Genomic DNA, 23992 nt, shown 5'->3' on the forward strand with positions numbered 1-23992 from the left:
TTCTGACCGCATATCGGATTAGTTTTAGATTCCGTGATTTTTTAAACGAGCATTAATTAATAAGCATATTATGTTATTTCGAAAAGACAGAGGTCTACTGCCTAGAGAATCGATATCGGATCGACCGTATCGATAATCTATCCCGCCTACAAAATATTATTAAAAACATTTAACAATTACACCACATAATCTGGACTTTACTTCAACGTTCAGAGACCTGTGACGACGTTTAGATTAGAAACAAATATTTTTAAATTGAAGATCGTGCAAACATTTGCCTCGGTGAAGAGACTTTCCCGCCCTCACACCCACCACTACAACTCCTGTAAGCCAGGATCAGCAGTGGCACTTTATGACACCGAGCAGTGCAGCTCGGCGAGTCTCAGGGAAAACTAATTTGTCATTATCCCACAGCGAAATAATCAAATAGAAAGATAGGGAGGAGTTGGAAAAAATAATTGTCCACTTCCCTCCATAAGAAAGCCTCGGTGAAGAGACTTCTCGTGACATCGCCATCAGAGGCGCCATGACAACCGCTTGTGTTATCTTTAATTGAATAAATTTAATGAAAGCGTGAATATCCAACGAGAGATAAATTATCGCAAAATAAGAGCTGTTACGTCACATCGGTCGATGTGCGGTGCTTCGGTGTGCAATAACGCGACGCATTGATAATTACACAGTGGCGTGCGCGTGCGCAGCCGAACGGACGGCCGTTTGACGTGTCGCAGGCAAACTAGGAACATTTCTGTTGTGATGATATATTGATGTAGACTTATAGAGGTGATAAGAGTTTTGTGCCAATATCATAAATATTTGATGTACCTTTGCAAATAATCTGTTGACGTAAAGAGCTTAAGGCTTTAGCTCGATAATTTTTGAGCGAAAATGATAAGCATGGACTGGTATGTTCACTTATCACCAATATCATGATAGATGGACGAAAGACTTTTTATTATTACTTCATCAGCCATATGCATTGCATGCAATGCATTGTTGAGTATACATGTTTCTGACAATCCACATTGAATGGACAGTAAATTAACCATAAAATACAGAGCACCTCGCAACATCTGTTACCTTGTATAATCATTTCGAAAAAAATAGGGTTCTCATTAGCATTGGTGGGAAATATACAAGGTAATTTGGCAAGGGCTTTATTACTTCAAGAAGAGGATTTGTCGGAGTGGGACAAAGTTCTTTCAGCAGAAATACGATTAAACTCACGCTATATTCGCACTAAACTACAAAATTATAAAAAAAAAGAAAACTAAAAATAGGATTTATGGCGAATATATATTGTGTTGTTCATGGATAATTTTTGGCACAGTGTTAGAAGAGGTAAAAACTAAAATATGATTTCAGTTAGCAACCCCAAGTAAAAATGGCCAATATAAAGAACACGATCACCAAGTTTTGAATTACAGAGCAGTTTTACACCTAATATTCTATTAATACATTCAATAAATTAAACAAACGGGCTTACGTAAATGCAGACGTGATAATGCACGTGTTTGTATCAATCAGACGAATCACGTGGACCGTACAAACGACCGATTTCCAACCCAATCGCTTTACGGATTTGTAGTAAACCAATTATTCCTACTATAAATAACCTTAATACAGGGTCATTTTGACATTGCGTTCCTAAATGATACCACATACTCGTCTTTACCTTTGCTGACATTATATCAACAATTATCCAGAAATAACTTATATTTTCACGAAATATCCCTGTTTGGTTTTCTGATTTTTTGATCATTTTGTAGTTTAATTCGAATGTGGCGTGTGCGTGCGTGTATTTCTCACTGAAAGTATGATCTTGCCACTGTAACGAATTCTCTTAGAGTAGTAGTAGTGGCTTTAGGGCGCGTAAAATTAAAATTACTTTTTATTAATATTTATTTTGTTCGAAACTTACACTTTTTTATTTTACATCTACGGCTCAATTAACTGATTGTAAGGTGTTATTTCTAAGTAGATAAATACGTGGTTTCATTTAGTAACACGATGTCAAAATGACGCTGTATATTAAAACGTGAATTTTTTTTCGTTCTCCTTTTCATTGTGGGCACGGGGAGTGTGAGATTTGGAATGATTAAAGTTCATAATATAAAATACAAAAAAATAAAACTTATTTATAAAATATAAGTACATTAAATTGCACGGTCAAATTTCGATCACTAGTAATAAGTTTATAAGCATGTTAACAAACTTTATTCTGGTTGGTCAAGTAATTTTATCTGATAGTGTTTCAGATTATTTGAAATCGGAAGGACATTTCGCACAATACCCTTGCGTTGCAACATGCCGGCAGCACATTAACGCTGGCTGCACACGGCTGACGGCCGTGGTTATTGGCCCCGGCCGTGACGCTGGACTGGGCTTTGGGCAACTAAGTTGACATTTCCACGCGACAAGCGCCGCGTTAACATGACGAACCAATAAACCCGTCAGTATCATCGTGATGTTTGAACTAATGTGTGGTGGCGGTTATTGTCCGACTAGGCATTCCTCTCGGGTTCTGCCGCGTGAAATCTATTGGAGATAAAAAGTAGCCTACATGTTAATCGAGGGCATGGTCGACCTGTTTTTTTATACAGAAACGGCGAAGTGATCCCACTGTAAATCAGTTACAGTGGGATCTCTTCGTATCCTGTATAAACCATATCATCAGGTAAGCGGAGTGGGATCCATATAGAATGTGGATTGACGAGAGGCGATATCCCTCGCAAGTCTACACAATTATGCCGGCTTTAGTCAACTGACGCTAGATGATGATAAGGGCCCTGGCTCCAATATCAGGAGGCAATGATGATCCACTCATGGTTTCTTAAAATTATGTATTATATTTGTAGAAATAAATGACGAGATGATAGGTATTTCCCGAAACAGCGAGGACGCCAACAATTTCGAAATATGATGCACTGTCGTCTGCCTCATTACGTTCAGTACCTTGAGACATTGGTTTTTAAATTAAACAACATCCAATAATTACATACACTTGATGTCTCTCAAACAAGAACATAAAAGTGCTCACGTACTGACGCTTAGCACTGACAAAAAGATATTTTTTACACTATGAAACATATGCACTATTTAAAAAAATCAGACAGCGAAAAATTTTTTGTCAGTACTGAGTACTTTTGTATTCGTGTAATTGTTTACGCATTCGTTTTTAAAGTCTTTCCTTCCCATTTAAAACAATATTCGAATTATTTTTAGAATAACCTGCTCGTTATCAAGCCAACATCGGAAAATAATCAAATTTATTCACCGACGGAACATAATAGTGACGATACAAAATAGAACAGACAGAACATAGAAAATATGATACAAAAAAAAATAGGCAAACTGAGATTTCACGTTTCCACTAATTCAGAAACCAAAGCTCACGTCTCAGTGGTTTATTGAACTTCCCTTGGCTCACTTTGAGCACACAGTTTGGAAAACCTGCAATATCTTCATTAGACTACTACTATAGTAATACAATGTCGTGTAATTTTGTTAATTTTGGTTACTTATAATATTGGTGGGATAAAATTATTTTTGTGAGGGTATTTGTGAAACTCTGCTATAAAAACACTGAGCGTTTCACACAGCGAGGTTTAAGGGCTCGCAGTGCCTAAAGCACTCACCCGCAAGACCGGTGTGTTTGTATAAGCCGGCCCTGCCAGGTTAACAAACGAGAGTAAAAAAAAAATCACTTCGAGGCAGTTGGTCATTAAGAGTCGTAAAAGTTGGTCGATTGATGAAATATTACTGAGAGTATTTCTGTAGTCAGTGATAATTCTCTTTATTTTGATCGGAATCGCTTTAATTCTTAACAATATTATAGTAATGGTAGTAAATTTTTACTCAGCCTACTTAAGACTGCTGGCTGGGCTGCTTTAGCCGGGACGATTGGCGCTGGCTCTGTGACGCCTACGACCAACAGTGGACAGCGATAGGCTTATTGAATGACGTAGACTTTATTTATCCGAAAGGATAATCTGCCGAATTTTGTGTCATAATACCAACATTAGAGTAAAAACCGATTTTGTTCTATGTTTCACTTCTAGAACTGGGGTTTGACCTATTTTTCAATGTGTTTGTGTTATGACTTCTTAAGTTTTAAATGCGGTTTTCCTTATTTCAAAGATAATATCAACTTTCAGGTATGTTGTAAGAAACAACATCTTTAATAGCCGTATTAACCTACATCTACCGTAGCAACCAGGTTAGTCTGCAGTTTCCTCTCCTCAACAAATTATAACAGATTAATAGATGTACGTAGCGGCGATAGCCTAGTTGGGTGTCGAACGGACTGCCGAGACGAATGTCCGCAGGTTCAAATCCCAAGCGCACACGCCTCTGACTTTTCTAAAAAATCATGTATGTATACTTTGTGAATTTATCATTCGTTTTAACGGTGAAGGAAAACATCGTGAGGAAACCTGCACATCTGAGAAGTTCTCTATAGGAATTTCGAAGGTGTGTGAAGTCTACGAACCCGCACTAGGCCAGCATGGTGGACTAGGGCCTAATCCCTCTCAGTAGTAGAGGAGGCCCGTGTTCAGCAGTGGGCAAGTATATAATACAGGGCTGATATTATTATATTATTTATAGATGTACAGTCTTACTTATAAAATTTTCACAAAGCTATGCTTAGGTAAAACTCAAATTTACTCGATAAGCTGTAAGTCAAACCATTTTGCCTTTTAATAAGGTTTAAACTAGGAAACATGATGTTTTTGACAGCTATTTAAGCAATTCTTAACCACCTCTTAACGCTAAAACAGGTTTATAAGTAAAACTGATAATGTTTGATTCTATAAAAAAGTAAATTCATTAGCGATTGAAAGGGCGGCGTAGACAATATAATTTCAACATTATTTTATAGATCATTTCATGATGACGCGCCCCACTTCGTTCCCTAATCGCTTTCAGTGTGCGTGAGTTGTTTAATGTACACATGCATACTACGATGCATAGGGTCGAGAAAAGTTCTTGAGTCAATCTCCTCACTCCGCAACACCCTCGCTCAAAAGGTGGTGAGGCGAGTCTTCATTGATGAAAATTACTTATTGATGTGTCGGGCGCGTGCAGTGCGTCTGACAGCACGACGCATGCAATCGCCCATTTTAATTCTAATTTGAACAAACATTTAGTATTGACGGAATCTTCATAATGTTTAACGTTTTAAACATTGACGACATATATCGATGGGTTCAAAAAATAATGGCATAATGGCCGTGCCTTTTACGTGGTACATAAAAAAATATTTTGAAACATATTCTTTTTGCCATAGACTACAAATTTATAAAAAAAAAATCTTTCGTTACTCTGCCAAAAAAAATTAGAGTTTTTGATAATATGCTCACATTTGTATACTGTGTCAATATTCTGTAAAGGTTCATCGACACCACAGCCCGGAGTGACCACGGAAACGTTCAAATACTGTGAGGAAAATAATAACTAAAAACAGCGACATTGTTGTAAAAACCGTCTGCCCGATACTTTTCGTTTATTGAACTGTTGGTACATTTTCACCGCCTGCTTATTTATGTTATGTGGGGTATGAGACAAGATGCAGTAAATAAAGTCTAGGTCACCTAACGATGGCAGATAGTCAATAGATGCTATATGTTATATGAATTGCCCCTACTTCATCCAAGATCGTGATATCTGTATCGTTTTCTGTGATAGAAAAATGGAAGGGCATTCTATTATCATAATGAGCATGTTTGAAAACTAATTTTTAACTCTGTATTCAAAGGAAAAAATACAAACAAGTTGAGCAAACTAAAAAGAACTTAAATTCTATTAGAGGTTGACATAGCCAGGTAGTAACTTCGTATCTGCAGACAATTCAGACATAGCCTGTAGAAACAGACAAGCCAATGAAGTTCCCAAAAGATCAAGTACCAAATAACATAATGTGACAGGACGACAGCGCGGCTGCATTTTAAAAATAACACTAGTCCAATTATGAACAAAATATTTTATTTATGTATAATATGCTAAATACGCAGCACCTGCGCGAATCGATGCGCTGCGACGCTAATCAGGTCATGTGGCAATATAATGGTGGGCAATAGGCAGGGATGAAACTAAATAATTCATGGCTATTAGTACGCTATCAGGCTACATGTTTAGGGCGGGTCGGGCGGACTTCTTCGTATGTCGTTTAATGATGAGACGAGGCTCTTGCCCGGGGGACAATCCTATTTATTGTCTATAAAAATAGGCTCCGCTGGTTAAAACTAGATCTATGTATAAACAATAACCAATACTCAGAACTTTATAGTATGGCATTGCACTAAGACCGTAATTTTGAAACATTAGGTGTGTCATCGTGACCAGAATTTTTCTAGCTATGACTAAAGAAAAAACTTAACAATTTCATTTTCAAAATTATTCTCGTACAACAAAATAAAATTTTCTCGAAACAAGTTATACATATTGCTGCATTAACTTTTGCTGCTAAATACTTATTACCCGGGACCCGATCGTAAGTACAGAGTAGGGATCAGGGCGCGAGGCTTCACGGTACACATTTTTATACACAATAGTAATATAGACAATGTAAAACTCGACGACATTGTCATCTCTCGTGACATGGCCATTTATCGCGGTGGTGGTCGGGTTACCACAAAAAAACTACCGATATGTAGGGGGAAAAAATGTCAACAATAGGGGACCGGCCTATGCTTGATTTTGTACATTATTCTATGTGTAATGGCTTTATATACGAAAAAGAAGCACTTCTGCGAAAACTGCATAAAAATTGGTTAAAAAATGAGCGAGTAATTCATATTTAAAATATTGTAATGTGCAGAAGTGGGCGCGATGTGGGGATATCGCTTCATCTCTTTCTTTCGCACGCGTCGTAATTCCCGATGACGTCACATGTGGATATTTTGTCTCTTTTCTGTTTCTTGTTAATTACCCCTCCCACCGAAATTCAAATGCCTATAACTTGTTGATTTTTCACTGGATTTTAATAATTTCTTTGGTTTTATAATTTATATTATGTAAATATTTGATAATTGTTAAGAACAAAAATGAGTCCGGTACCCTATCGTATCGTATTACCACAAAATTCTAGAAGGGACACTATCTACCTATATAAATTAGTTGATACTTTTATTTTTAAAACTGAATGTTTATGATGAGGATCCCGCTTGGTAGAGGTCAAACGCCCGCTAATAGTAGCAACACCGGTCAAAAATTTATTTGTAGTGTATGAAAACTCACTGAGGCATGAGAGCATGTAGCCTAGTAATTATGATTACAACGAGGTACAAATAACAGCTTACATATCTTTACATATTATAAAACAACGTTCCCTTTTCTGTCTGTATGTTACAGATAGAAAAGGGAACAGCTATTTTCTATCCCGAGAAATTTATAGCGGGACTTTTATCCCGAAAAATTCCTTCACGCGGACGAAACCGCGAGCAAAAGTTAGTTAACAATTATTATTATTTGTTGCCAATTTCGGTTAATGCAAACACAGTTGTTGTCCTCAAACGATTGACCAGGGAGCAGGTCTAATAATTGCATAACATTAGGAAATAAATGGAACGTCTCACAGATTCTGCGTATTCATTACACAGACTCGTACAATCAACGTAAACTTCCCATCTACATTATTTGAACCTCAAACTCATCACGATCAATTTAATTTTGTTTAACAAACATAATAAAAAACAATGCTGCCATCGAAAGGGTCTCATAATTCCTTTATCGTCTGGCGGCCGCTACCCACCGCGTCGAGCGCTGGCCGGACGAGATCATTTTTTACACTTGCCCACAATGTCATCAGTGTTTTGCTCTAATGTCCCCATCATTAGCATTATGCGACTCGCCTTTGTTACATTGCGTTCGCAGTAGACATGGATGCGGGAGAAAGCAAAGGGCGGACTAATTACAACTAGATAAAGCAATAATTGAAAGTGTGTAATTTTGTTGTACGTGGCATCTTTTTGTGACTTAAACAACAATAGTGAGAAATATAACACTATTATTGTACTAGGTTCCTTATGTTAGGTGCCGAAAACAATTTCAACATATTTTAGAAGGCTAAAGTTTCATTCTTTATATCTGACGTTAACCCACCCTTGCATTAATAATATACTTTTATTCCCCATAAGTGGCGCCCCATATAAGTATTTGTACAATACATGATAAGCTGAACAATCCAAGTTTCATTTTATTTCTTACGAAGACAACAAACCTCTGCGTCGTAATTCCATATGCCCGACGTCCGTATATAAACATGTTTTAAATCGAACAAATATATTTTCAAACGTTCTGTGTAAACATACACCATGTTTATATTAGTGTAATGGATATTAGACATGTAAAACACAAGGTTAATCACCTATTATGACTATACACATATATTTGTATGTACTACGGTCACGCCATAGTCTGATTTACCTACGGTCTGCAGTGCATAATCGTCTCAATAGAGCTGGTACCACTATCTCATAAAAAATAGATAGAACTTACAATTAAGAAGGTAAATTATTATCATTCATTGCTTCTAAATTTTTTATTATATAAAAACCTATTCACAATTAAGGAAATGACAATGTCTGTAATTCTAAAACGTGATACCTAATTTTTTATATGTACTTAAATCCCAATCAATAAGCATTTGGAATTTTAAATTAAAAACTTCGTATATTTGAAATGTAAAAAAGGAGACACATCAACAACCATCAACATCAGTATCTTTTCATAACAAAAGCCATTGTTCCACAGTTCTCAAAAATCCGAATCAAAGTCATATGCTCACGCCGATCAGCTGTGAAGGGAGTCAACGGCCGCGCGCCGCCCAATACAAACGGCTGGCGAGTCAACGCACCCCGCTGCGCCCGCGCCGGCCGCCGCAAGACGGGTTGGTTTGCGCCGTCACGCGAGATCGACGAGCGACGCGCGCCGGTCGCAACGAAACCCATGTACGCCTACCATCTTTTGTTGCTGGTGTCGGATACTTGTCTGAAGTCAAGAATTTGAGTAGTATATACGTTTTTGGACATGTATTTAAATAATGCGTGGTCTAAAAAGTAACATACTTTTGGAGATTCCTAGTAACCATCAGCCCAAAAATTAGGGTTTTATAAAAAAAAATGAAAAGAACTCAAATGCCACTTAAAGGCTTGTAAAGCAAGATATTTTAGTAATATATTAAATCTGAACACAAACAGGCAAACGAGCTAGTTCATCACTTCATAGAAAAAAATCCAACGACTATGAGCATTGGGCATCCTCTAGTCCCGTATGTTGCCGACCATAATAAATTAGCTGAACATTGTGGTGGGTCTCTGTCGATTTCCTGGTAAACATCGCCGGATGGTAGCCCTACCACGCCCGATCTCGTTGCGCGTCCGTGACTCATCTCACAAACGCTGCGCGATGCCGCGTGCGTCATTTTCCTTAAAAAACGCCACATCGCCGCAATGCCTTATAATTACCGGGAGATCTAAAAAGGCCAGTTTGGACATCATTACATTTTTTTTAAAACTGTGCCGAATGACGCAACGTCCTCGGAGGGTGCTACACTTCCCCATAAACAATAACAGCGCTATTCAGAAATTTGAATACGGCCTTTTAAGTCTTATGACTCATAAGACAATACTGAACGTTTCAGTAAACTGTCTAATGTCGTCACCCTAAGATAATAATTTCATTGCCTTTGATATACTTTGTCACAATATTGCTTTTTCGCTGCGGTATAAAATTGTATGAACATAGTTTTCCTTTTAAACCGACTTTAAACATAGGAGAAGATTCTCAATTCGCCGATGTTATTTGATTTTTTTTTATTCTATAGTGCTATTAAAATAGCCACGTGCGTCATGTTAGAACCACACATATTACCTTTTCAATTTACCTTTTTATTAACATCCTTGCTATTGCAAATGTTTGAACAGTTTGGTATCTTTACGTGAGGCCTTTGTTTTTCTTTTCAAATGGCAAAATAATAATTACACTGCACTATGGTTAGTTAGTGGAGCCGTAGAAATGTATCAAGTCCTAATAAAAGTCAAGCAAGTAAACGCTGCACCCTTTGATGGTGTCCAGGAGATGCCGATCTACCTATATCCACCATAAACACGACTGTACGTGCGTACGTATGCTCGCTTTTTGGTTCAGTACAAGACATAGAGGATATGTGAACCTCTTGCTAAGTGACGTATAGTTTCACGTAAGGGAAATATTTTTAGGCTAATGATCCGTTAAGACTTTTGATGGTAAATAATAAGAGATCACCATTACTCATGAAAATTGAACCCTTACAACCTTAGAATTGTGGGAACATTGCCAAAACATAAGAAAACGAGCAGGCATAGTTTTGGATTAAGAGGCCTTCAGAGGAAGGTTCAAAAATCTTTATAAATTGCGTTACATAATACTTGAACACCCTCTTACGTCTACTGTAGCCACTAATTACATGCTCTAAAATAGAAAAATAAACTTAAAGTTGAATCTAAGTTTGTTTAATACTAGGTAGACATAAAGCTTGGCGCACAGTGTTACTGTGTGACTAGTCACAGTCATTGCTATCGGCTAGGAAGACAAACTTGATATAAAAAGCAGTTGTCACCCAAATATGCTGTTTCCTGGAATTAAGCCGTACTAAACCAATTCGCTGGTTCAACAACAAAAATATTTGAAAAAACACCAAATATTTGAAAAAATATTGTGCTTTGAACATTTTTCGTTCAATTGCTTACAATTAAAGCAAGCGCTGATTATAATGAACGGATTAATGTATAAAATGAGCTCGACCCAGGGGCCTTATTCTCTGTGCCACACATTATTTTCTCAGCGTAACAAGCACTTAACGCACCGCGTCGTGTTGTGTCGTCGTGTCGTGGCGTAGTTGTACTGCATGCGCGGTACGAGAGCGCTCTGAGGGCCTGGGTTCGAATCCCGGGTCGGGCAGTAATATTTGAGATTTTCTGTTCAGTATCAGCCCGGAGTCTGGAATTTGAGCCCGATATGGCGATAGGCTCGCCCCTACCACATCATAGGACGGAACACACTTGGCGAAAAGTGGGTGCTCTGGTTGCGCCCCTGCATACCCTTTCTGGGATAAATGCGTGATAAAGTGTATCAATATCATTCCACGCCAATTTCATGAAGATAACGCAACACGGCCGCATTACAAGATTACAATTTCATATAAAGGCTCCAGCGCGCCCACACCACCGTCCTATGTGTGGTCACCTCAACTCGCCATATCATGCAAAGTGTCAAGCCTATTCACGTACAATCGTCACATTTCACACAAACTCACATATTGTCATCTTTACATGTCAATTTGTTCTCGGCCGGTTAATTCATGAGCTTATTAATAGAACCACGTTAAGCGTTGGACGTTATAAATAGGCACAACTTGTTTTACCGTACGTACGCTCCGATCTCTGATTGAAACTGGTCGTGTTTCCGACAGGAGGTTGCATTTCTTGAGATTTATTCAAAGAATTTGCTTGGAAGAAGCCGCGTTCACTATTAACTATGGTGACACCGGTATGCCAATTACGATACTCGGAATTTGGAATTGAATTTGAAAGTATAGCCAATTTTTTACAAATGAAAAACAAAGCAATTCGCTTGGGGTATGACAAAAGATAAATATTTAAAAGTTAGTTTATATATTATATTCTTTTAACTTTATTGGTAATTTAGGATGACCCGCGCGCTCTCTGGCTGGCAAGCAGGAAGATCTTTACGACAAACAAGTTCGTAGACTTCATAGTTTGAGATTTCCTGGGTAGTGATTAAGTGTATGATATTTTGCTTTATTATCAAGCACGCATATCAGGTGTAGGTAGAAACTATGGCTTTCTGTTCCAGCGGTTCTGGTGTATCATTCACCCAGCATCTACTTTCATCAACATCTCAATTCTTTCTTCGTTCAGTTTATTTAATTATCCCTAAACATGTCACCGATTTGATTGACGTAATTTGTAAAGTGAAGCTCAACTGACACTTCAATGCACTCAGCTTGTGTATCTGCTTTATCAGTCCCCAATTAACCATCCATACAAGCAACAAGATTGATTCGTTCCGACCACACCTGCCAATCAACGGCGACATTCAATTTAAACAACGATGCTACGCGGGTGATAATATCGTTATATCCGACATTTGGGTCAGCCGCATCGAGTGCGTCGACTCGCAACTGGGACGGGGGCAGGTTGCAAAAACTGCGCGTGCGCAGCCGAGGGCGTTCGCCCGAGATGTGCCATTTGTCGAGAGGTTTTTATATTACGTTATGCATGGGGTGTGCCGGAGTGATATCATAACGTGTCATTTCTCTTTATTTTATCTTTTTTAATTTGACGCGACAAAGAACATCGACGGGTAAACGCTGTGCCTTTATGTTAGTCAATTATGTTGAATTTATCAGATCCCGGAATGCAACTCGTTAGTTTGGTGGGTTATTTAATATGTGGAAGATGGTCGGATGGTCTCGTTCGCTCAAAAATAAGTTTTAGGCATTCTTACATCAGTATGAGATTAGAACTATGTCTTCATTAGCTTAGCTGGGTGTCTGTAGTTTACTTATGTTAGGTGAACTAACGTCAACAGTCAGGCAGACTATTAAACCAAATAATTTTTACATTATTGCCAAAAAATATATTGCGCCGATCTCACAGTGGTGTGCGCTGGTCGAAAAAACTATATTCGCAGATAGCTACCTCTCCACGCTGGTCAAAGATTTATCTAGTTACATTGTATCTCAGGTCACAAATTCTTTAGCTTGTAAACCAATCTGCAGTATTCTGGCACAGTAAAGTAAATTTTATCACAAGTGGGAATCCCGCATCGTATTACGTAAGGAAATAACAAAATACGAATAAAATAAAACCATATTGAAACCTAAACATGCATTAACTACGCATTGTCTATTTAAAACATGTTCAATAATCATAGTCCTGTATTAATTTGATAAACTTAATCATGCTGTGTTAAATAAATGAAAGACACAACCATAAAATATATCGGAAACACCCCATAAACTTCACTTTACATCTACATTATTCCAGTTCTCATAATCATAAGCCGAGACTCCAACCATGTCCGCGAAACAGACGTTTAATTTTAGCCGAGTGTCGGCAGGCAACATGCGCGGCGCGGGTAAAAACAGACGGGCGGCCTTCACGCCGCCAGCGGGCTGACCTGGCTCCAAACGCAAGGTCAAGGAGGCGAGCGGCAGCGCGGTCTTCAACGGCGAGTAGGGCAGTACTTGTACATGTTGAGCCAACAACCAATTAGTTGTAGTATTGCGGAGGCTGTTTTGTGTAGTTATTCTTGTGTTTGATGGTATACATATAGAACTAGAATGGCGGTACTCAATAATCTAAATACTCTCTTAAGTAGTGACGGTCACTTAGACGGTAAAGTTAAATCTATAATCGACATGTACTCTAAGATGTTACCATCAGACTCAATATAGACACTGCCATACCGGGATAACAAAGAAAATCAATCACAAATCAACAAGCCAGCATTTAATGAACCCAAATCAAAGGTAAGTACAGCAACAAGTTTTAGGGCTTGAAAAAACAGCCGCACGGCCTTCACGGCGCGCCGACAGCGGCCGCGTCGGACCCGAGCCTGCTGTAGTCATGCAAGGTCAAGGAGACGAGCGCCGATCCTGCAGACGTCGAAGCCACGCTAACTTCGGCTTTATAATTTAGCTGATATATACCTGATTGAAAGATTCTATGTAAGCAGCTGCCAGATATTTATGCATTTGTAGCGGCAAGCAATAGTTATCATGCAATGAAGTATTCCTGTTTGGAGGATATTTTAGTCATTATTAAATTAAGCCAGATGTTACAAAGAACAGACATTGTTTAGCTCATAGACCGAGTAAAAAATTAACAGACGTTTTAGAATAAGTTGAGCGCAATATTTATAGTATGTAGGAAAGGAAACAAATTCTAAATTCTTGAAAAATATGAATATATTGTTTACAAAAATCTTGTGATCGACAAAAATTTCTGAATGACGTATGTAATAAATCTGGCGCAACACCAGAATCGATTAAAGGAACGTCTGGTAAAATATTCGTCGCGCGATGTTATGCTGTTTGTCTACTATCAAACGTTATGCTCCACTAAAAAAATATTCTCTTAATATTTGGAATATTTATAAGCAGTGAAGAACGCTAGATACCAGGTGACCAACATGCTCGCTTGCTGGTCTATGGTGTAAAAAAACTCGAAAAAGTTTAACGAACAGTTAAATTTTAAAGAAGACCATAAAGTTTGATTATTTTTTGTTTTGTGAAGAAACAAAATCAATCCAGCGTCGGCGGAGCGTGCCTTAATTATACAATTTAATTTAACTCCGAATGAACTTTATTGTTTTATGAGATCTATCTGTTCTATTGAAGGATTGCTTTGTATTTTTATTATAGTTCCATTATGTGTGATGAGTTTTTTTTTATTGATATCACTACATAGTATAAAACAAAGTCGCTTTCTCTGTCCCTAGGTGTGCTTAAATCTTTAAAACTACGCAACGAATTTTAATGCGGTTTTTTTTAACAGATAGAGTGATTCAAGAGGAAGGTTTATATGTATAATAATAACATCCATTAAATAGTCAGCATTGCACCCGTGCGAAGCCGGGGCGGGTCGCTAGTATTGATATGTATGGGATAGAGGCGTGATACTATGTATGTATGACACATATTATATAATTGTAGATTTCGATTATCCAAACGAACCGGTTTCTCATGTCCCCCAAATAATTTGTATAGTCGACGCTCTTCTATTTTAACATGTATAACTATGGAACAGTATATTAGTGCAATGTACATTTTATTACCATGCAAGCGTATTAGGCGTTATATGAACGGCAAACCGACTAGGAAACGTCCGTGTCGTTGACACAATAATATGTGATGTTATGCTTTATTTGTTGCCGACGCGGTAATAGAACCTGGAACTCGTTTTATCTGTGTATTAAAATCACTGCGGTGAGTTAATATTAATATAATATCTGAACAGATTCAGGTTTGTTTGATGTTTGGAATACCGTGATGATTATATTCAGGGGCTGTATTCTCTATGACAATGGAAGCTCGCAACACGGTCGTGTTACGATATCTTTGTGAAATTGGCGTAGAATAGTGTCCTGTATACCAATTTTCATAAACACGATGAGGATGCACCGATGACGAGTAAGACGTGTTTGTTATAAATATTTGTTTGCGTATCCTTTGCACAGTATCTACTTTTAGAATGGCGGTTTATATTAAAATAATTGATCATTCGTACTTTTGAAAATATTTTTCTATCAAGAAACATTTATTATAATATGCGAGAAACCTGCAAGTATCGACTTCAAGTAATGGCATTGAGGAAGAGGCATGTCTTGTTAACTAGCAATGATCTCGCTAACCGTACCGAACGCAACAAACTTGCATTTCGCATTTCAGACAGGTTTATGCCCTCTCCGTTTACAAACAAGATTGAATGAGGTAAAATTATTCCATATAGCCTAGCAACACATAAATTTAATACAGAATCGATAAATTTCAATTTACCTCAACGGTAAATATGCCTATCTAGTGTCTAGACAGCGGCTTTCATACAATTTCCCTAACCTTAATTACAAGCGTAATATGGCTTTTGCACACTGTAATCAAAGTTTCAATATCCAGTACCGTTTGCTTGCGGTTTTCTTAATTTATGATTACAAAAACATTGACCACACAAGCTACAAAGAGGCTACTTTATGAAAGCCCTAATTAGGCTTTTGTTTGGGCAACCTTAATCCTTGAAGATTCAATCTTCTTCCCTCCAAACTGAAGAAAGTCAAATTCACAAAATAATTTCGACAACAATTTCTACATTCTCCGGCTGTAACAAGATGCAATGCGACTCTGATAGACACGTTGATTCTGTTTTAAGCATAATTCGGCAAACGAGCAAGTAGGACATCATCAATTCCAGCCTTTGTCCAAACACAGACCGTGACAGACAGACCACACTGTGTCTAAATACAGACCTCTGCCATAAAGATTTTCACACTAACCTGTTAGAACCTGTAAGTTTGTCACCTGATGTAATTATAATGATTATATGCATTATTTATTATGCTTTACAAAGATTCCGTGTTACTTCTAACACGTCAGAGAATGCTAGCCCAACTGTATACAAAACATAGGAGACCATTGCGTCATTGTCTACCACATTGGCACTATGCCAGGTTACGGCTTTTAGATATCCATCTAGCATCTACCATAGATTAGTGTTTGTAGGCCAAACATGCCTATTACAATGACATCACACTTTCGTTTTCTTTTGATATTGGATTTGGTATCAAACCTTTCCATTTAACAACCACTAGACTGATTCTTTGTGAATTATCGTTTGCTTTAACGGTGAATGGACACACCGTGAGGAAACCTGCATATTCGAGAAGTTCTGTATAGGAACTTTGAGGGTGTGTGAAGTCTACCAATCCGCACTAGGTCATCGTGGTGGACTGACCTTATTCCTCTCGGTAGTAGAGGAGGCCCGTTCCTAGCAGTGGGATATAATGATACAGGGCTTATGACGATGATGAGACTGATTACAAATAGAAAAAGTTAAATACGTTCCATCGAGAAACACAATTAGTTTGTCAAACAGTTCGTTCGTCTAAGCGTTACGTCATAAAAATGGAATGGGTATTATAAAGCGATATAATCACTGGGTCGTTAAGCTATCGACAGTGAATTACATATTGAATTCTTAGATTGACGAAATCTATAAGAATATTTGAAGTTCTTACAGGTTTTGCCTTAAAATGTATGGAGCCATGTATAGCAGTCGATTATAATAAAACAAATACGCAAAATCATTTTGCAAACATGCACTCGGCTTACATAAATGTCACGTACGAATGGGATTAGTGCAGGTAACTGTTTTTAGGTCAGGATAAAAAAAAATGTTATTCAAACCACCCACAAGGTTTGGGACGTAACTTCCTTAATACAATATTATTATACAATAGTATTTTTTATTCACGTACGGCGATGTGGTTACATTTCTGCTGGTAATTAAAAATATACGTAAACTCTAAAGTCTAATGAGGCGTTGCATAAAGGCACACCGATACGGAATGGCAGAATATTTTGCCATCGGTTAACACACTAGCCGCTTAGATACTGTAGCATTCCGGCGGCCTACCAAGACATCTTGTGACGTGCCGCGTTTTTTTTTCCATGTTGCAACCAAAAACACATCTTGTCTCCTCATAATAAATACGTGCGAAGTAGGAGACACGGCGTCCTTCAGCTTGCCATTGCATACGCCGTGCGCTGCGGCATCCCGGGGGATCCTTTGGCGCTCTGTCCAATACCGTGGCAATAAATTCCTTTCTGATGCCGCGGAATCAATTTCAAACAGAAGTTATGTAGTATTGCTAAGGCGCGTTGGGGTAAGATCGTAGGAGGTATAACATCGTATAAATCAAATAACTCGTAATTGTGTTATAATTTTTGTTTTCGGACAACACTACCTGCGACCCCATCTTGTACCCTACGTTCCACTAGTTCACATGAGTGAATCCGTCAAGTAAATAATGTTTACGGTGCTAACAAACAGAATATCGGTGTTTTGTCGTTTCCTGGCAGATCCGGATTAACCCCATGCAAGAATTTGCCTAATTTTAATTGAGTATTTACTGTTTTTAATTAATTTTGTAGGTATATACTATCATAAAGGAAATAAATCTTGTGACTTGTTTATTCAAATTTGTCGAAACACGTATATTCCCTGAGATCCGATCTTTACACATACAATTATTTGTCGTTAAAGAACGGATAAAAATCGTTCGATCTAGCACTTGTAAAATATTGCAAGTTTTTATCAAAATTTATACACGAAAACGTCTGAACTCACTACTTAATTGTGTATTTTTTTTTAGCTCAGATGAATGGTCGATTTGGTTTATTTATTGTTTATTTACACGTGCATGTACTATTTCTTCGTATATTTTTAAAAATATCTACAGTGTCACTCATGTGGGGTATGATCGTATGCCTAGAACTATTAAAAAAACAAAGTTGGCTTCTAAAAATATCTTACGAAATTTATATTTTTTTTTGAATGTTTATAAATGAATATCTAGATCAGAATATGCTCTTTTTATGAATTTTAGAATCCCTGTATCACAGACGATTTTAGATAGTAGTCCGAACTATACCTGTGAAGGTCCTATCTTTCTCACACATTTCTAAAAGTATGGTACTTTTTTAAAGCCCTATAAAACATTAACTGTTATATATAAGGGATTGAAAAAATATATACCATTTAGTATATTTAATAACATATAGCTAAGTTAATGATTCATTATTATAGCTCCTATAGAATTATTGAAAAAAAATAATTCGAGAAGACTGTTTAACACGTCGAAAAAGCGTCCGATTTAACCCCAACGCACCTTACTAGATAAGTTTGAATGTCGTGTGCATAGGTAAATCATGCCGAATGCTATAACCACTTGGATTTCTCTGCCAACGCAATACTAATATCACATTCTTGTATGTTAACTGTCTTTAAAAATTTACTTCGTATTAAAACCGAAACAATTAAATACTGCTGACCTTGAACTCACGTGTCTATAATTTGAATCAACAGAAATGAACATCGTCTGATACGGTCGATCCAAAAACAATAAGATAAACATCGCGTACGTGATCTTAGTCAGGAGTCCAGCTTGGCGATCCGATAAACGGTCATTATTTAATCGTCTCGATAGTTAAATGGTAGAAAACTTGCTGTAAAGATATGTCTTCGGTCCAATTCCAAATTTGAAGCATACGATACGAAAAAAAAACGAAAATTCGAATAGTCGATTTTCGAAAATATTTGCTCCCTAGCATATCAGGGTCTCAAAATTGCGAACAGAGGATACGCTCATCACCAGCACCCATCACTGAATAATCGATGTTATTAAACACCCCGCTAAATCCTTGACCTTAAATTTTTAAATGCCCTTAACTCAGTCAGTCAATATTTTTTACAATCGCGTTTAAATCGTAAGCACCAGCTGCTTTACTCTGAAGCCATTTACTACTCACGGGTTGATTAATATTAATACGACCTTTGAACGACAACCTTCGATCGATGGTGGACTGACACTTGCACCTGCGGTTTGGCGGCGGTGTGAAGCCTCATGGATTGACGAGGGTTGCGTGGGTTCAAGTGGTACCCTAGGGGGATAATTTAAGTACACCATAAATGTGTTTACTTGATATGCCAAAGTCCATGTGGATAGTTGGTAAGTATCACGAGTCATATGGCTGCTGCCAAGCAATGGTTTTTAAGTAACATTGTGTGAAGATAGTGTTCTATACTTATTATTACTGCACACGAGATTTATGAGTCGATTTCTATTATTATTTTCCTGCGACTGTATTCTTCTTAGATTATAATTCTTAGTTTTTAGATAAGTGAACAGTTTAAGTATGTTCAGCCACAAATCACCCATTGTCTATATTACTCATATAATACTAGGAAATATTGCATTGGTACCTGCAATTGTTTATCTAGTTGAACCAATACAAAGATGTGGTGACTCAGCGGCCAAGGTTGAAACACATGTATTACGAGTATGGTCAAAAATGGTCACATCGATGGTCGACTGGTTACGTTTACACAACATCGCGTTTCACGTGTTATGGGGTAGGCAGGTACTAATAAAATTGTTGTACTTGGGTTCAATTACTGACTTATTTTTGGGCTATCAACATGCTTCCGGAGTAAGGGCGGTGGGGATGGTTGCGAGCTCAAGATCGGGACGTTTTGAGCTAATTTAGGGGGGCCTACGATCAGAGAGAAACAGCGATAGACTCGCTAATACGAATAATTTTTAAAAAGATTGCATTGTCATACTCATTTATTAAAGGTTGACGAGACAGGACAATGAAAAGTAATTAAATGTTTTATGCCAGTCTAGTTAGTTGTGCAAGTTAGCCCTAGTGTCATTTAAATTATATTGGCCTTTAAAAGATAATAACACCTTGAGATATGAACAAATTCAATGCGTAATAATTGCTGCTCAATCTTGCCTGAGACTTGCTGACTTCCAATACCCCCTTGTCAGACTTTCTATTCAGGATCATATTCCCATGCAACTCCTTGCAATGACCGTAGTAAGTCCAAGATAGTATTCTCGTTGCGTTTACAAAAAGGATAGTAGTTGCCACACTTATTTAGCCCGATCTTCGTATTTCGGGGTTACTTTTTTTTATCGGGCGACTGTCGTTGTTTTCAGCGTCTCTAAGGGTGCGGACTTCATTAAAATATTTACCATCAATTAAAGGCATATAACCTTACCTTATGTAATTTATATTTCTAAGTTAGTACGTTAAGTATAAAACTTGATTTCTAGCAAACGACTTAGCATAAATAGACCATAAAACAATCAATGAACCAAACGCTTAGGCCATAATAAATACATTCCGTATTGCAATGATGTCACCATATTCGAAACACTGACAACTGAATGTTTGTTATTGACTACCGTATTATATGTAATTGGCTACCATATATGAATGAAACGTCAAGCTTCAGGTCGGCACATGGACAAGTAGTTTACCTGATTGAAAATTAAAGCATTTAACGAGAATAAAAGCGGAAGGATCTTCGATAATTTGCCGCCATTGCTTTTGGGAATAGTGAAAATATGAAACGCACACACAAAAAATTTATTTGTCGGTTTTTTGTGAGACTGACGAACCACCCACGTTGTGCAAAATAAGTTTACATCACTGACTTTCGTTGTATAAGGGACATAGCTACCTACAGAATCGCTTTATCAAGGAACTGAGAATCCTTCTGAAAGATATTGGTATCCGCCTGGATAGTGACTACGTGTAGAACTTATAGCGGCCCACTGTGTTTTGCGTTCCAGGATTAGCCTGTATATATCTGGTTTCAAACAGGCCGGCACAATTATGTCAATTGATGAGGGATAATGATTTTTCGTCAGTCGAGACTTTCCGGACCCCAATCCGCTTACCGTTGAAGTTCCATGCCAAAATGAAAAATATAACCTTACCTATAAAAACTTTAACTAAAACACGATAAAAAAAATTTACGTATTAGCCGTAGTATAAAACTGGCTGGTATCTGTTACGATATGTTTGCAGAAGGCGGGGGAAAACCTTATTGAGAGAGGCATGTATACTTCCTGAACCGAGATGCAAGTCATGATTGGTGTTGATAATATAATTTTGAGAGATTAAAGGAAGATAGATGATGTAGGTAGCTTCAAGAGGTTTTGAAAAATTGGCGATAATGAGGCGCAAATGTGTCCTACGTCACGCTCTTACGAACGCGCATAACTACAGAAGATCATCAAAAATGGTGCATTGTTTCATGAATTTTCAATGTTTTAACATCATATTTATTATTATGAAGTAAAAATAATTAGAGAGGGTAAATTCCCCTCACTACTTCCGCATGGAAAAATTACTACTTAGTCATTAATATCTCAAAATTGTAATATTAAAAAGAGCATCATAAGATCTCATTATGGATCTGATAGTCTTAATAGCCTACAGGCGTTCACTTGAATGAAAAATCATGGGCAGGATTTCTGCAATGACAAATAATAATTATTATGCAACATGAACATAATTTTTTTTATGAAATCATACCATCTATTAATTGAATAATGTCCAAATTGGTAAAGTATTTTATACCAGCACTATGTGAGCACTTTAAGGCTTTGTCATGAAAGACACTGTAATACTGCAAATACTGAGCATTAAGTTTCATAAGCATAATGGAAAGGTTTCAGATAGAGTGTCAACTGACGGGGACAATTATCGCTCACCAGTTGACACACAACACATTTATGCCAGCCTGTCTGAAGCCCGACAGGCTGCTAGCCCACTATGGTGAGTTTTACACCTTGTGTACAATACTCATTACCTGGTTAGATATAAATATTCAATCGCCAACAATACAGTTATGATAGTGATATATTTATGGAGCGATGAAGCATGACAATAATATTATGTTTTGTTATTCAGTTAAACATTTAAAAAAAGGCAGATATAAGATTACAATTTCAATGTGTTTTTTCACAAGACATTGTCTACATTGTTATTATGTGCATAAACAATAAAATATGTTTATCATGAAATTTGGGTATTATGTCTATTACTTTAAGAGATATGTTATCTGGAGGTATGCTATAGTTCTTATCAGTTATTAGTTACTTATTAATAATGATAAACAAGTAAAAAGTGCAAAAAATGTTTGCATAAATTGATAACATATTTAGGCCCTGTTTCATGTATAAGTTAATCAAGACAATTAAGTATTAGCATGAAGTAGCATCTTTTAAAATATATAGTCATAATAATGTGGTTTAAGCATGCACCAAGTATGCTTTCCACAGGTTGGTCCAGAAATTTTTGGAGGAGGCCTATGTTCAGCAGTGGACTTTATGCAGCTGATGATGATGGTGATGATGATGCACAGAGTACTAAATCCTTTGACAAAGTGTGTGGGGGAGCTGTAGTGGGGCTCATCTCTAGATAAATTATAATTCCCAAAATATTAAATTTTGGAGTGGATTTAGTATAATACTCCTGTACATTACATATGACATGTTAAAACTAAATGTATGGGATATTTATTTTATTTTATTTAGGAAAAGAAACAGCACAAATTCTTACATATGGATTATATACAATTTTTTTTACAATAGCCAAACAGTTTTCACAAATAATTTTTCCAAAGTGAGGACAGCTTTCAAGTTTTTCAAGCAATGCTATAGCTCCCTTATTTGGTTGTAAAAACTAACCATTACAATAACTACAAAAATATAAACACTGCATTGTTTCTAGTAAGTGTGCCAAATATTGCAGACATGATGACCTCAATAATTCATCTACAGTAAATCATCATTAATCCACAAACAAATTGATTTCTGTACAATAATATAGATAACTGTAGATAAAAAAAAAACAGTATATTTTTTATAATATTTATCATCAGCTAAATATGCACAATGCAACCTTTTGGAAAAAATCCACTGCACAAACAATGCAATGTCACGACCGCATCGAAACGAGAGCGATTAGACAATAGGTAAGGTGCATTAGAACTGCGCAATGATTTTAATAACTGGATAACCTACAAAGAACTACAGTTATGTGCAACTCACCGACTGTGGCGAACTCGTCGGGCGTCCGTCCGCCGGCCAGCAGCCACCGGCACCAGTCTATCGTCTCCCACTCGTCGATAGCCTTGTTGGGGTTCAGGAGCACGTCCAGCAGTGGGCCCAGGTGCTGCGGGGAACCGCTTGCGCAGTCCGCGGCAATATAAGCCGCTGCCCCCCTTTTACCCTTCTTCATCAACACTTGAGCAGTTGAATTAGACATTGTAACACTTCAAACACTAAACAAACCAACAATTATCACAATGAATACATATATCACGATATATTTCGGTCACTCACGGAAGAAACACCATTTCCAGTTTTACATAAGGCAATGAACTGAAGTCGGTTACGACGTCGCGACGCACCATGGTTCCAACTTTATAACACTTAATGGTTAAACACCGCGTTTCCGGACATGAATTATTGCAGAATAATTGCGTTATATCGAAAATAGATAAAAATAACTTCGTTTTATTGAAAATATGTAATGCAGAAACAACTCGGCCATTCGTTTGGTGTTCTCAACTGAAAAAAATATTCCGGAGTGCACATTGTGATTCGTGATTATTATTTTTTTACTTCATGGTTTTGCAAATTTTAGTAACTTGTATAGAAAAGAAACAAAAGATTATTTTATTAATTTAAAATCATACATAAATAAATAGAATAGCTTTTAATTACATACATAGGTACCTATTGAAAAATATTATCTTAGATTTTTTGTCTATAAGTTATAAAGCATAGATAATATATGATCTGAAAGCTAGGCTGTGGGTAGGACTTTGTAAAACTCTTACTCTAA

The 23992-nt window shown here is 37.2% G+C and overlaps 1 protein-coding gene across 1 annotated transcript in view; it reads right to left on the minus strand.

Annotated features, from left to right (window-relative positions):
* LOC115452559 (E3 ubiquitin-protein ligase Ubr3) overlaps positions 1–23743 on the minus strand; it is a 108276-nt gene extending 84533 nt beyond the window's left edge. Inside the window, exon 1 of the mRNA XM_037438469.1 lies at positions 23194–23743. Coding sequence (XP_037294366.1) covers positions 23194–23410 — 217 coding nt within the window. The 5' untranslated portion in view covers positions 23411–23743. The remainder of the gene's footprint in view (positions 1–23193) is intronic.
* Between the last annotated feature and the right edge of the window lie 249 nt (positions 23744–23992).

Source organism: Manduca sexta, chromosome 14 (assembly GCF_014839805.1).
Source record: "Manduca sexta isolate Smith_Timp_Sample1 chromosome 14, JHU_Msex_v1.0, whole genome shotgun sequence".
Classification (NCBI taxonomy): domain Eukaryota; kingdom Metazoa; phylum Arthropoda; class Insecta; order Lepidoptera; family Sphingidae; genus Manduca; species Manduca sexta.